At 43.8% G+C, this 13,047-nt stretch overlaps 1 protein-coding gene across 1 annotated transcript in view; it reads left to right on the top strand.

The window, feature by feature from the left end:
* LOC308266059 (uncharacterized protein) overlaps positions 1-13,047 on the top strand; it is a gene marked incomplete at both ends in the record, with an annotated part of 178,896 nt that overhangs the window by 42,425 nt on the left and 123,424 nt on the right. The window contains one exon of the mRNA XM_080700095.1: positions 10,817-11,009. Within this exon, the coding sequence (XP_080556221.1) occupies positions 10,817-11,009 (193 nt within the window). The remainder of the gene's footprint in view (positions 1-10,816; positions 11,010-13,047) is intronic.

The following is a 13,047-nucleotide window of genomic DNA, read 5'->3' on the forward strand; positions in this document are numbered from 1 at the left end:
CTCCCCCGCCCCAAAGCCTTCCTGTCATCGCGGTGCAGAGCTCAGCGCTTCTTCCCCTGGCTCACCTGCTTCCATCGTGGCCCTCAGCCTGTGGCGGTGCTTGGTTATTGGCTCACCTGTTCCCACAGGCCTTAACTCCATCTTTTTTCATCCTGCACATATTTTGACCAAATATACTAAGCACTGTTCTAGGCTCTAGGGACACAGCGGTATGCAAAGTCTAAGTTCCTACCATGGTGGGACTTAGCTTGTGGAGAGAGGTAAATATTAAAAAGAAAGTAGCAAGCAGGCATGGTGGTACACACTTGTAATCCCAGTACTTGGGAGGCTGAGACAGGAGGATTGCAGGTTTTTTTTTTTGTGTGTGTGTGTGTGTGTGTATGTGTGTGTGTGTGTGTGGTGGTGGTGGTACTGGGGTTTCTGGAAGCCCTTCTATCTTCTGGTTACACTCTCAGACCCTTTTTTTTTTTTTTTTGGTGGTACTGGGGTTCCTGGAAGCCCTTCTTCCTCCGGGCTACACTCCCAGACCTATTTTTATTTTTGGAAACAGGGTCTCTTATGCCAGCACGACTGGCTTCGAACCTGCGCGATCCTCCTGTCTCCGCCTCCCAAGCGCGAGGATTACAAGCGTGCACCACCACACCCGGCATTCAGACCCATTTTTTAAAAAATATTTTTATTTGGAAACAGGGTCTCTTAAGCCAGCGAGGCTGGCTTCGAACCTGCACAATCCTCCGGTCTCTGCCTCCCAAGCGTGGGGATTACACGTGTGCACCACCACGCCCAGCAAGGGTTGCAGTTTTGAGGCCAGCCTCAGAAAATTGGTGAGGCCCTCATCCACTTAGCAAGACTCTGTTTCAAAATTAATAAATAAAAAGCACTGAGAGTATAGTTCGGAGGTAGAATGTCCCTGGGTTCAATCTCTAATATCAAACGAACAAACAAACAAACAAACAGAGACTGTCCTGTGATTTGGCACCAAAATTTCCCCAAACTTCCTGGCCCTTGTAGTTGGGTGGGACCTTATGGCTAACCTTGGCTAGTGGACTATAAGCAGAAATGACATATGTTAGTATTAATTCAAGGCACGTAGAAGCTGGCATGGGCCCTCTGGCTCTCTTCTTCACTGAAAGGCATAGGTTGAGATAGTCAAGTCACAAGATAGAAGTATCCTGGATCCCTGGGTTGTTGCTGGAATATGGTCACTGGTCCTGGAGGGGGCTCTGCATGAGTGAGAAGTGCATGTTCAGTGTTGGGACACTGAACTTTGGGGTCATTTATCACCAAACTACCTAGCCTTTGTGGACTAATGAAGATAGTAAGAGAAGAATTCAGCAGGAAAGGGGGACAGAGAGTGCTGGAGGTAGCAAGAGAGTTGCAGTTATAAGTAGGGCAATCAGGAAAGGCATTGCAGAGCAGGGACTATTTGAGTAAAGGCCTAAAGGAAATCAGGAAGCATGACCATCTGGGAAAAGAGTGCCAGACAGAAGGGAGAATCAGTGGGAAGGTCCTGAGGCATGACTGCACAGCAGAGTTGCAGAGACAACAAGATGTTTCGTGTGGCTGGAATTGATGATGGGAAACAGTAAGAGTGAAGCTAGAGAGATGGCGGGATGTGCTGGACTGATAACAGCAGATGCTGCTTGCATGAATGACTGAGCCTGAAATTATTATTATTAAGGTTTGGGGCTGCTGGAGAGGAGGCAGGCAACTCTCCTGTCTTCCTGCAGCTGGCATTTTTCTTTTATTGAAGGTTTAAACAAAACATCATAAAAAAAGCGATTAAACACAGAAGCTGACAAAGTGATCACAGGACAATAATGCTGTTATGAGTTAAGCTTTAGGGAAGGGTAAACATTGCTGGGAAATGAAGAAGACTGCAAAGTCTGTACTGCTTCTAAATTCCCTCCGATCCTTGGAAGTTTGTCTGTTCGCTGACAAATTCCACTCAGTCAAGTACAGTGCAGAGTAGCAGAGCCGGACAGAGATGGTAATCTCAGCCATGTGAGCCAAGATGGCTCACAACATTGGGAGATGATGTGGGGCCTTGTGGGCCACTGTGGGGACTTCGGCTTTGACTCTGAGTGAGAAGCGGAGCCCCTGGAGAATTTTGAGCAGAAGAGTGATGTGATTTGACTTATGTTTTAACATTCATGCTCTGTAGTAGGAAGAGACAGCGGGCACTTTAGGCTGACACAGGGAAACTAGTTAAGAGGCTATTGTACTAATCATACCAGAGGCCATGTGTCTAAGAAAGGAGCCTGGTGAAAAATGGTCAGATTCTGCATAACTACATTTGGAACAATGATAGACTGCAGTACAATGGTGGTTCCCATAAGATTACTACTTTGAGCTGGAAAGTTCCTATCCCTTTGCAATATCATAGCTGTTGTAATGGCATAATGCAATGCACTACTTTGTGTTTGTGGTGATATTGTTGTAAACAAACCTGCTTAGATATGTGTAGCTACACAAATTGTTATCACTGTGTTATAATTACCTAGAGTATTCAGTACAGTAACATGCTATACAGGTTTGTAGTCCTGTACCATGTAGTAGGCTATACCATCTATGTTTGTGGAGGTATGTGTTGGGTGAAAAATCACCTAAGAGCACATCAAATGTACCCTCATCACTATGTAACACTTAACTACATTTTAAAGATAAAGCTAGCATGGTTTCCAGACAGAGAAGTTGAGGTCGATTCCAGAATTTTGGCCTGAGAATTTGGAAGTTTGGAGTTGTTGTCTACTGAGCTGTGATTGGAGCAGATTTGTTGAGAAGATCAGAATCTCAGTTTAGAGCATGAAAAGTTTGAGATGTTTGCTGGATGTTCAGGCAGCAAAAGAAACTAAAGAGTTGGATTTGTATCTTTCACATAGTAGGTATTTAATAAATGTTTATTTTACAAAAAGAAACTCTCTTTCCCTAATGAAATGAAATGGTTTGTGAGATTATGAAAGGACTTTACATGAACACGTTTTGTAAAGTCTACCATGCTGCTCAAACGCAGAACGATTAGCCATAATCATGTCATTATATCCTAGAGATGAAGACGAAAGTAGAAGATACCTTTGAACTTCTTTCTAAAAGATTATAGACAAGTTGACCGAGTCATTTACCAAGCAATTTTGATTGGATTCCTAGGCTGAACTACTATTATCTTAAATTAATACAAGATGATTTAGGAAAAGATAAACTAATCAGACAAACTCACCACCTTCTGGAGGAATGCTTAACTATGGAATATCCTGGCATTGAAATATTATAAATGATAGCTGTTACTTAGAAATGCTCACATTTGAGCTGGGTGTGGTAGCACACACTTGTGATCTCAGTACTTGGGAAGCTGAGACAGGAGGATTGCAGGTTTGCAGCCTGCCTCAGCTACTTAGTGAGGCTCTTTGCAACTCAGTGAGACCCCTGTTTCAAAACAAAGAATAAAAAATAGGACTGGGGTGTAACTTGGAGGCAGAATGCCCTGGATTCAATCCCTAGTACCACACACACACACACAAAAAAAAAAAAAAAAAAAGAAAGAAAGAAAGAAAGAAAGAAAGAAAAGAAAGAAAAAAAGAAAGGCTCACATTTATTTATTGGAAAAATTTTAAGTTTCTGTTTAAATGATTAAGAATCTAGAACTTTACAGCATATCAAAACTATAGAGCCATGTAATGAAGGCACTCTGTCCTGTCTGATATAGGCAATTAACCATCTAAGCTAAGCATTATCTGCTCTGTTTGTGAAGGTTCTAGGAAGTTTTGTATAATAGACAATGCACTGTGTATAAACCAATTGACAGGTCAGTGGAGAATCAAGATATGACTGTTTAAAATTTATAGATTCTATAAATTCTATTCAACAACTGATTACTCAACCAAGTTTTTATGTTATAGAGATGAGTAGATGTGAAATCAAAGATTGGAGACACTGGTCCCACAGTTTAGATGACTCATGAATAACAACTAAGAAAATCAGGTTAGCCAGGAGTGGTAATTCCAGTGCATGCCTGTAATCCTAGTCTTGGTCAGTGTTCCCATGGCTAGAATCCAAAACAACTGTCCACACAATTTAGAGGAAGGAAGATTTATCTGCTCACAGTTTTTGGAGATTTCAGGATTAAGACGATTTGAGGCTGGCATCTGCAGATCTCAGGGCATGGTGGCCAGAAGTAGAGAAAAAAATAAAAAGCAAGGGTTCTTATCTCACATCAAGGAGACTGGGAAACAAGAGATGAGAAACAACAAAGGGAATTCAAAGACAAAAGCACAGTTCTTAAGGACCGGCCTTTTGTAGCCACACCCTCCTGCCTATGGTGCCACCCAGTAAATCCACTACAATAGAGTAATCCACTGATGTGGTTAGAATCTCCATGACTTAAGTACATCACCTCTGAACATTAAAACTCTTCAAGGGACATTCTACATCTAACCATAACAGAGGCCAAGATAACAGGCTTAAGGTCAGTCTTAGCAACTTAGTGAGACCCTGTTTCAGAATAAGAATATTATGCTAAATAAAACTAACAAATCACAAAAGAATAAATACCTATGTGGATATCTAAAGGATAAATATCTAAAGGATAAAAATCTATATGAGGTACATAGAGTAGTCAAGTTTATTGAAACAGAAAAAAGGATGGTGGTGGCCAGGGACTGGGGATGGAGGATATGGGGAATTATTATTTAATGGGTACATATTTTCAGTTTTTCAGGATAAGAATAATACTGGAGATGGTTGATGATGGTGCACATTAATGTGGATGCAGTTAATGTCATTGGATTGCACTTAAAAATGCTTAGAAGATAAATATTATGTTGCATGTATTTCTAGCCCAGTGTTTTATAATCTTTCTTTCATTATGGCTCTCCTCACAAACACCCTCTTTAGACATTTTTTTCTAATCACCATGCTCTGAAGAAACGTTAATACCAGAGATGTGCCATATATTTGCTTATGTACAATGTTTATGTCTATGCTTCATATATAAAAAGAATAGGATTCAAGCTGGGTGTGGTGGCGCACACTTGTAATCCCCGTGCTTGGGAGGCAGAGACAGGAGGATGGCGCAGGTTCAAAGCCAGCCACGCTAGCTTAAGAAACCCTGTTTCCAAATAAAAAAAAATTAAAAATAAATAGGTGTGGGAGTGTATCCCGGAGGTAGAAGGGCTTCCAGGAACCCCAGTTCCACCAAAACCCAAAAAGGATTCTATTTTTGTCCTCCAAGAACCACTTTCTACTTTGGGCATTAATATCCCTCATATAGAATGTTTTTTTAGGCTCTAGTGACATGAAATCAGAATTTATAAGAATAAGAATTTTTGGACTGGTATATGTGAAAAGTATAGGGAGAGCTTGGCATATTGGCACATGTTAGACAAAAGGATCACAGACTCAAAGCCAGCCTCAGCAACTTAGTGAAATTCTTGCTCAAAATAGAAAATAAAATAGGGCTGGAGATGTAGCTCAGAGGTAGAATGCCCCTGGGTTCAATGCCCAGCAACAAAAACAAGAAAGAAAGAAAGAAAGAAAGAAAGAAAGAAAGAAAGAAAGAAAGAAAGAAAGAAAGAAAGAAAGAAGGGAAAATAAAGAAGGAAAGAAATTATAGATTCAAAGAAACCTATATGCTAAAATATTTGTAATATACATTCATTTGTTATTTTATTTATCAAGTATTTTAAGCACCTACTTTGTGTTAGACTGTGCAAAACAATGGGAATAAAGTGAGGGACAGAAATAGGCATGTCCCTTACCCTCATGTACTTTATATCCAGTGGGTGAGACAAATACTGATCAAAGATCACACAGATAAATGTAAAACAGCAACCTCAGTAAGCGCCTCGAAAGAGATGAGCGGTCCATGGTCCCAGCGCGAGGGGGAGAAGGAGGCTCCTAATGGAAGCGATGACTGAGCTGAGGTTAGAAGACGAGGAGACCTTAACTAGGTGAGGAGGAGAGAGAGCTTTTCCATAGAACGAGGCAGCCTATGCAAAGGACCCGTGTCCAGAGGGAGATGACACCTTTGAGAAACCAAAGGAAGGCGTGAATGACCAGGACGTAGCAAACCTGGTGGAGAATGGGTGACGCAAATGAAGCCGGCTCAGGGTTTCTCCACCTCAGCACTGGCAACCTGTGGGGACTGATTCTTCACTAGGATGAGGTGTTCTGTGCCTTTCAGGGGATTTAGCAGCATCCTGGCCTCTTCCCACTAGGGGCCAGTAGCACATCCCTCTGAGTTGTGACAACCAGAGCATCTCCAGGCATGCTCAGATGTCCTCTGGAGGGCACAGTCAGCATCAGCTGAGAGGCAGGGACTGGAGAGACAGGCACGGGCCCTACCATTCAGGCTCTGTGAAGGAGTTTTGCTTTAATCTATGAGCAGTGGAGGCCTTTCAGAGATAATGCAGGGAATGGAGGGTGATAAAATAGTTCCTCCACCAGCAGTGAATGCCATGGAGAGGAAGGAAAGCCCGGGCCCGAAAGGGCATGGAGAGATTAGTCAGGAATCATGCTGGGCATGGTGGAGTAGTCCTGTAATCCCAGAACTTGGGAGGCTGAGACAGGAGGATCACAGATTCGTAGCCAGCCTCAGCAACTTAGTGAGGTTCTCAGCAACTTAGCAAGACCCTGTTTTCAAATAAAAAATCAAATAGGGCTGTGGGTGTAGCTTGGAGGTAGAATGCCTCCGGGTTCAATCCCCAGCACCACACACACACACCATGTACACATGCATAAACATGAGTCTAGATCAGCTTAGCACCTTCTAGACTCCAGTGAAGGATAATAATAACTTGCACAGGGGTGGCATAGGCAGAGATGGGAAGTGGATGAATTTGAGAGATAGAAAGTAAACCCAACAGGACTTGGTGATAGAATGGACACGCAGGGTGAAGCAGGTGGAGACGTCAGGAATGATTCAGATGGGAGCAAGTGGGTGATGATGGTGCAATGTGTTAAGATGGGCTGGAGGTGGCCTTGGTTTGTGGGGGAAGGTGGCACTGTTCAGTCCTGATAAATGGGAGGGGCTTTTGAGTTGCCAAATGGATCACTGGATACATGGGTCTGGAGCTCCAGGGGGTCTGGCTTTTAGACATAAATTGGGAAGCAAATAATCTGAAGGTGTGAAAGTGGATGCCGCCTCCCAGAGAAGGAATACGGGATGAAAGATGAGCCCCGGGCTTGGGCTTGGGTGTGGACATCACTTAATGACTTGGTTTAAAAACTATAGCTGACAATGTCAGAGAAGGAATGGCTGGAAAGTGGCCAGATCCAGGAGATTATGGAGTCCCTGGCGCCTGGGGACAGAGTCATTTAAGGAGCAGGGAGTGCTGAGCGGCCCCAGGAGAGGAAAAAAGACAAGCCACTAAAGAAAGGCTGTTGGGTGTAGAGCAGGGGTCACTGTTGGTCACTGCCAGGGTGGTTTGGGTGGCTTGTTGGAACAGGGCCCAGATGGGAATGGATTGAGGTATAGGAGGGGAGGAAATGGAGATAGGGCATAGATAACATCTTGGGAGGTTAGACTGCGAGCCAAAGGAGACGCAGAGCAGAAACTGGTTGAAAGGCGTGAGGCTATATTTTTGTAATTTTTAATTTTTGAAACAGGGTTTCAGTAAATTGCTGAAACTGGCCTGGAACCTGTGATCCTCCAGTCTCAGCCTTCCAAGTACTGGAATTATAGGCATGAGCCACTCTGCTCAGATGAGGATATTTTTAACTGAGAAGGATGTGAGTATGTTTCAGTGGACTGAAAAGAATCACACTGGGAGGAATTAGATCTTTAAAGAGAAGGCAATAAGAATGGGATTCAAAGTATTGGAAGGTAGTAGTTTTATAGGAGAAGGCTTCATCCTCCACTGGGAGAAAAAAGAGGAGAAGGAGGAGGAGGGGGGGGAAAGGAGGAAGAGAGAAAAAGCAGGGAGGGAAGGGAAGAGGAGGGCAAAGGAGAGAGGAGAAGGAGAAGAAGGAGGAAGCAGAGGAGGAGGAGGAAGAGGAGAAGGAGGAGGAGGAGGAGGAGGGAGAAAAGGAGGAAGAGAGAAAAAGAGCAGGGAGGGAAGAGGGGGCAAAGGAGAGAGGAGAAGGAGGAGGAAGCAGAAGAGGAGGAGGAAGAGGAGGAGGAGGAGGAGGAAGAGAAGGAGGAGGAGGAGGAGGAAGGCCATGGGAGTGGTGCAGCTGAGAGACTTCTGCTAGGTGAGAGGGGAGAGTGGGCCCAAAAGAAAGGGAGTTTAGAATCTTGAGGAGAGTGGAGGAATTTGAAATGTTGAGAATTTTTATTAGAATAATGATTCTCAGAAAGCAACAGCTCTTCAGTTATCTAAGAAAAATAATATTACGATTGAAATACTCTTCATTTATACCAGTTTCCCAGGGCTCCCATAACAAAATAACACAAGAGCAGTGGCTCAAAAACAGAAATGCAGCTGGGTGTGGTGGTGCATGCTTGGGAGGCTGAGACAGGAGGATCACAGGTTCACACCAGCCTCAGCTAATTAGTGAGGCTCTCAGCAACTTAGTGAGACCCTGTTTCCAAGTAAAAAGGCAAAATAGGTCTAGGGGTGTAGCTTGAAGGAAGAATGCCCCTGGGTTACATCCCCAGTACCACACACACAAAATAAATCCAGAAACGGCTTCTCTAGCAGTTGCAAAGTCTCCTAAGTCATTGCATGTGGTAGTGCACGCTTGTAATCCCAGTACTTGGGAAGCGGAGACAGGAGGATTGAAAGTTCGATGCCAGCCTTGACGGCTTAATGAGGCCTCCACAATTTAGTGAGATTTTGTTTACAAATAAACAAAATCAGGCTGGGGGTTTAGTTCAGAGGTAGACTACCTCTGGGTTCAATCCCTGGTCACACACACGCACACACACACACACACACACACACACACACATCTATAGTCAAGGTGTTGTGTGCCTGTGAGCTCTCAGAAGGCTCTAGAGAAGACAGGTCTCTGACTTCTCCAGCTTCTGATGGTCGCCGTCAGTTTCCGCTGGTCTTTGGTAATCCTTGATGATAGGTGTATCACGTTTATTCTGTTTTCCAGGGCCTTCTTCCCTAAGAGTTGTTCTCCAAATTTCCCTCTTTTTCAGGGATTGGTGGGGATAGAGAGTACTGAGGATTGAACCCAGGAGCATTCTACCTTTAAGCTATACTTCCAGTCTTTTTAATTTATTTTTATTTTTAAATTTTATTATTTATTTATTTATTTATATACTTATTTATTTTGCAGTGCTGTGGATGGAACCCAGGGACATTCTACCTCTGAGCTATAGCCTCAGCTCGCTCTTTCTTTCTTTCTTTCTTTCTTTCTTTCTTTCTTTCTTTCTTTCTTCCTTCCTTCCTTCCTCCCTCCCTCCCTCTCTCTCTTTCTTTCTTTCTTTCCTTTTTTTGCAGGTCTGGGGGTGGAACCCAGGGGCATTCGACCTCTGAGCTATACCCCCTGCCCTATTTTTTATTCTTTATTTTGAAACAGAGTCTCACTAAGTTGGGCAGGGCCTCACTAAGTAGCTGAGGCTGTCCGCGAACTGCGAGCCTCCGGTCTCAGCCTCTCAAATGGATCACAAGTGTGCGCCACCACGCTCAGCTCCCCGGCCCTATTTTTTATTCTCTATTTTGAAATGGGTCTCACTGAGTTGTAAAGGGCCTCATAAGTAGCTGAGGCTGTCTGTGAACCACGATCCTCCTGTCTCAGCCTCCCAAATGCTGGGATCACAAGTGTGCGCCACCACACCCGGCTCCTTTTTAAAAACAGTCTCACAGTTATTGAGCCTGGCCTCAAATGTGCGATCCTCATGTTTCAGACTCCTGAATCCTGGGATTATAGGCATTCACTACTGTGCCCAGCTCAGATTGCCCTCTTTTTATAAGGACTCCAGTCACTGGTAATCCACCCAATTCCGAAATGACCTTATCTTAACTTGATCATATCTCTATTCTCTGTTTCCACATAAGGTCTCGTTTACAGGTTCCATGCAGAAATGAATCTGGGGAACACTATCTAACCCAGTACATTACTGGGACACGAGACCATGCTGACACTGACGTATTTGGAAATACTTAGAGAATTACAACCAAAATATCTTTAACAGCTAATGTTTATAGATCCCAGTTCCTCATCTATGTGATGTCACATGCTGTCTGCAGCTGTTGTATTGTACGATGTTTCCACTATCCCCATATTACAGATGAGGAAACAGGGGCTAAGAGTAGCCCAGCAACTAGCCCAAGATGGATCCTGGCAGAGCCAGAACCTGAAACAGGCACTCTGACTCCAGAGACCCGCGTATGTGGGGTGTGTGTGTGTGTGTGTGTGTGTGTGTGTGTGTGTGTGTCCAAACAACATATTGCTGGGATTGAACCCAGGGCCTTTCACATGCTAGGCTATTACTGAGCTAGGTCCCAAGCCCTTTTTATTTTATTTTTATTTTGAAAAAAAACAGAATCTCACTAAATTGCCCGGACCAGCCTCAAACTTGTGATCCTCCTGCCTCAGCCTCCCGAGTAGCAGAGATTGCAGATACACATTACCATGTGCACATTGAGAAGCCACTCCATTGGCTTCCCTCTTCCAGTTGCTCTTGAATTTATCAGAGAAATGAACTAATCAGCTAATTATCCGTCCCAGGAACTACTTCTCCCCCGCCCACATTCTTCGTCCATATATTTTTATCTGTATACAGCTTTTTATACATTCAGCATATATGCAGCTCCATGGGAGACACACTGAGTGGGAGGAGAACCCTGCTGCTCGGTCCATTTGGATTGACAAAATACAGCTTTCCCTTTTCCAGTAACTTCTGGGCTTGGCTTTCTTTCCACAGGTCCACAGCGTCCAATTCATGGAGTTCTCGGAAATGGAGAACCAGGATGACTATTATAGCACAGCTGTTGGCTGCATCCACACCCGGGACCCGCAAGGGGTGCCCATCATGTACGATAGAGCCTTGGAGGATCTGAAGGAGCTAGAGGCAGAGCTGCTGCTGGTGGCCAGCCACTACATCGAGAGAGAAAAAGGTAAGAAGTCAGATTTTTAGAAAGCAATTGACCAAGCTGGGTGGGGTGATGTGCATCTGTAATCCCAGTACTTGGGAGGTTGACGGGAGGATTGCAGGTTCGAGGCCAGCCTTGGCAATTTATTGAGACTCTCAGCAACCTAGCAAGACCTTGTTTCAAAATTTAAAAACATGGAAAGGGCACGTAAGATACCCCTGAATTTAATCCCTAGTACGACCTTCTATGCCCAAGACACACTTCAACTTTATAAAGGGCTCAGTTTTATTTTCAGCTAATTCCCCTTTTCTTTTCTCTCTTCTGTCTTCCTTCCTTTCCTTGTGTGGTACTAGGGATTGAATCCAGAAGTACTCTACCCCTGAGCTGCACCCCCAGCCCTATCTTGTTTTTTTGTTTTGAAATAGGGTCTCGCTAAATTGAGGAAGGCCTTGCTAAGTTGATGAGGCTGGTCTCGAACCTGCCACCTTCCTGTTTTGGCCTCCCAAATACCGGGATAACAAGCGTGTGCCAACGTGCTCAGCTTCATTCCCCCTTTCTGATGGAGACTGTGACCACTCTTTCGGGGCTCCATTGGCATCCTTGCTGTTGTTTAGACTCTGCTTGCTGTGCAGAAACATTTCTGCATCAGCCATGGGGTGGAGGGGATGTGCTGCTGGGCTCTTAAAGAAGCAAAGTAGAAGTAAGTGAAATGAGTGACTGACCCTGAAGAATTTAGAAGCAGAGACATCCCTGGGTTTCTAAGAGGAAACCACCAGGATGCAAGAAGATCTGGCTAGGCAAATGCCAGATAGGCTCAGAGGGAGGAATCATTACTCGGGTAATCAAGTAACCCGCAAGCTGTATTCTCTCTCCCTTTTGGCACCAACTTTGGGAAGAGATGAGGTAAGGATATTTCTTTTGGGATACTAAGATCACATTAGCATTACATCTGGAAAGAGCAGAGAATTTCTAGACACATTGTGACACCTAAAAGGAAATTCAGCAAGGGTCTGCACTATTTTTTAATATCTGTAGACTGTAATTTAAGGAGACTTCCTGCTCATATTGTTATAAATGCTGTTTGAAGAATGCCAACTACCTTTTCAGATCCTGGACAGAATTGAATGTGGTGTTGAACTCTTGGGTGTCCGTCTGCCGCAGCCGTTGGCATCTGAATCATGAATTCTGTGATGGGCTCCAACATCCCAAGGCATTTAATTTCAGCTCTGATAGCTTTTATCTTGACAGATGATTCTACATACAGATGCATCATTTTTTCCATGTAAATCTACAATGCCAAATAACTATTTTAATACTTTTGTTGGCACATTCTAGTCTCACATCATAATGCAGCTCCTAGTGATGGTGACCACCATGCGCACAGCAACGGGTGGGCTTTCCCCCGGCCCACATTAACCATTTTTAGCTGCTAAGAATTTAGTTTTCTTGAAGCACGTAGTTGGTGCTCACTTAACTGGGAGCATCTTCCAACTGAGCTTTTAAGTATATATAGTCACCATTCTAAATGATTTCCTGGTTGGTGCCAAAGAAGTTTCTGATCAAGGTTTCTCTCTCTCTCTCTCTCTCTCTCTCTCTCTCTCTCTCTCTCTCTCTCTCTCTCTCCCATACTGGGAATGGAACCCAGGGCCATTCTACCTCTGAGCTACACCAGCCCTATTTTTATTCTTTATTTTGAAACAGGGTCTCACTGAGTTGTGAAAGGCCTCACTAAGTAGCTGAGGCTGTCTGAGAACCTGCTGGGATTACAAGTGTGCGCCACCACGCCTGGCCAGAACTCTTTCTCTTGTTAAGTGCCCATCGTGTATTTGGTAAGGACTCCACTTTGACTTCAGCACTGCAAATTTCTTTACCTTCTAATATTTTCTTCTGAAATAAGGCCCTTGAAAATTTAAAGCAATAATAATGCTGGTAGCAAACAGTAACATTAATATAGTGGAAAAATATTTCATCTGAATAATAGCAACAATTAACTTTCTTGACTTTAGTAATTAACATAATTAATAAATATCTTGGAAATTTTCTCTGAAATTTTTTGACTCGG

The sequence above is a fragment of the Muscardinus avellanarius genome (genome assembly GCF_963383645.1).
Source record: "Muscardinus avellanarius genome assembly, chromosome: 8".
Lineage (NCBI taxonomy): Eukaryota > Metazoa > Chordata > Mammalia > Rodentia > Gliridae > Muscardinus > Muscardinus avellanarius.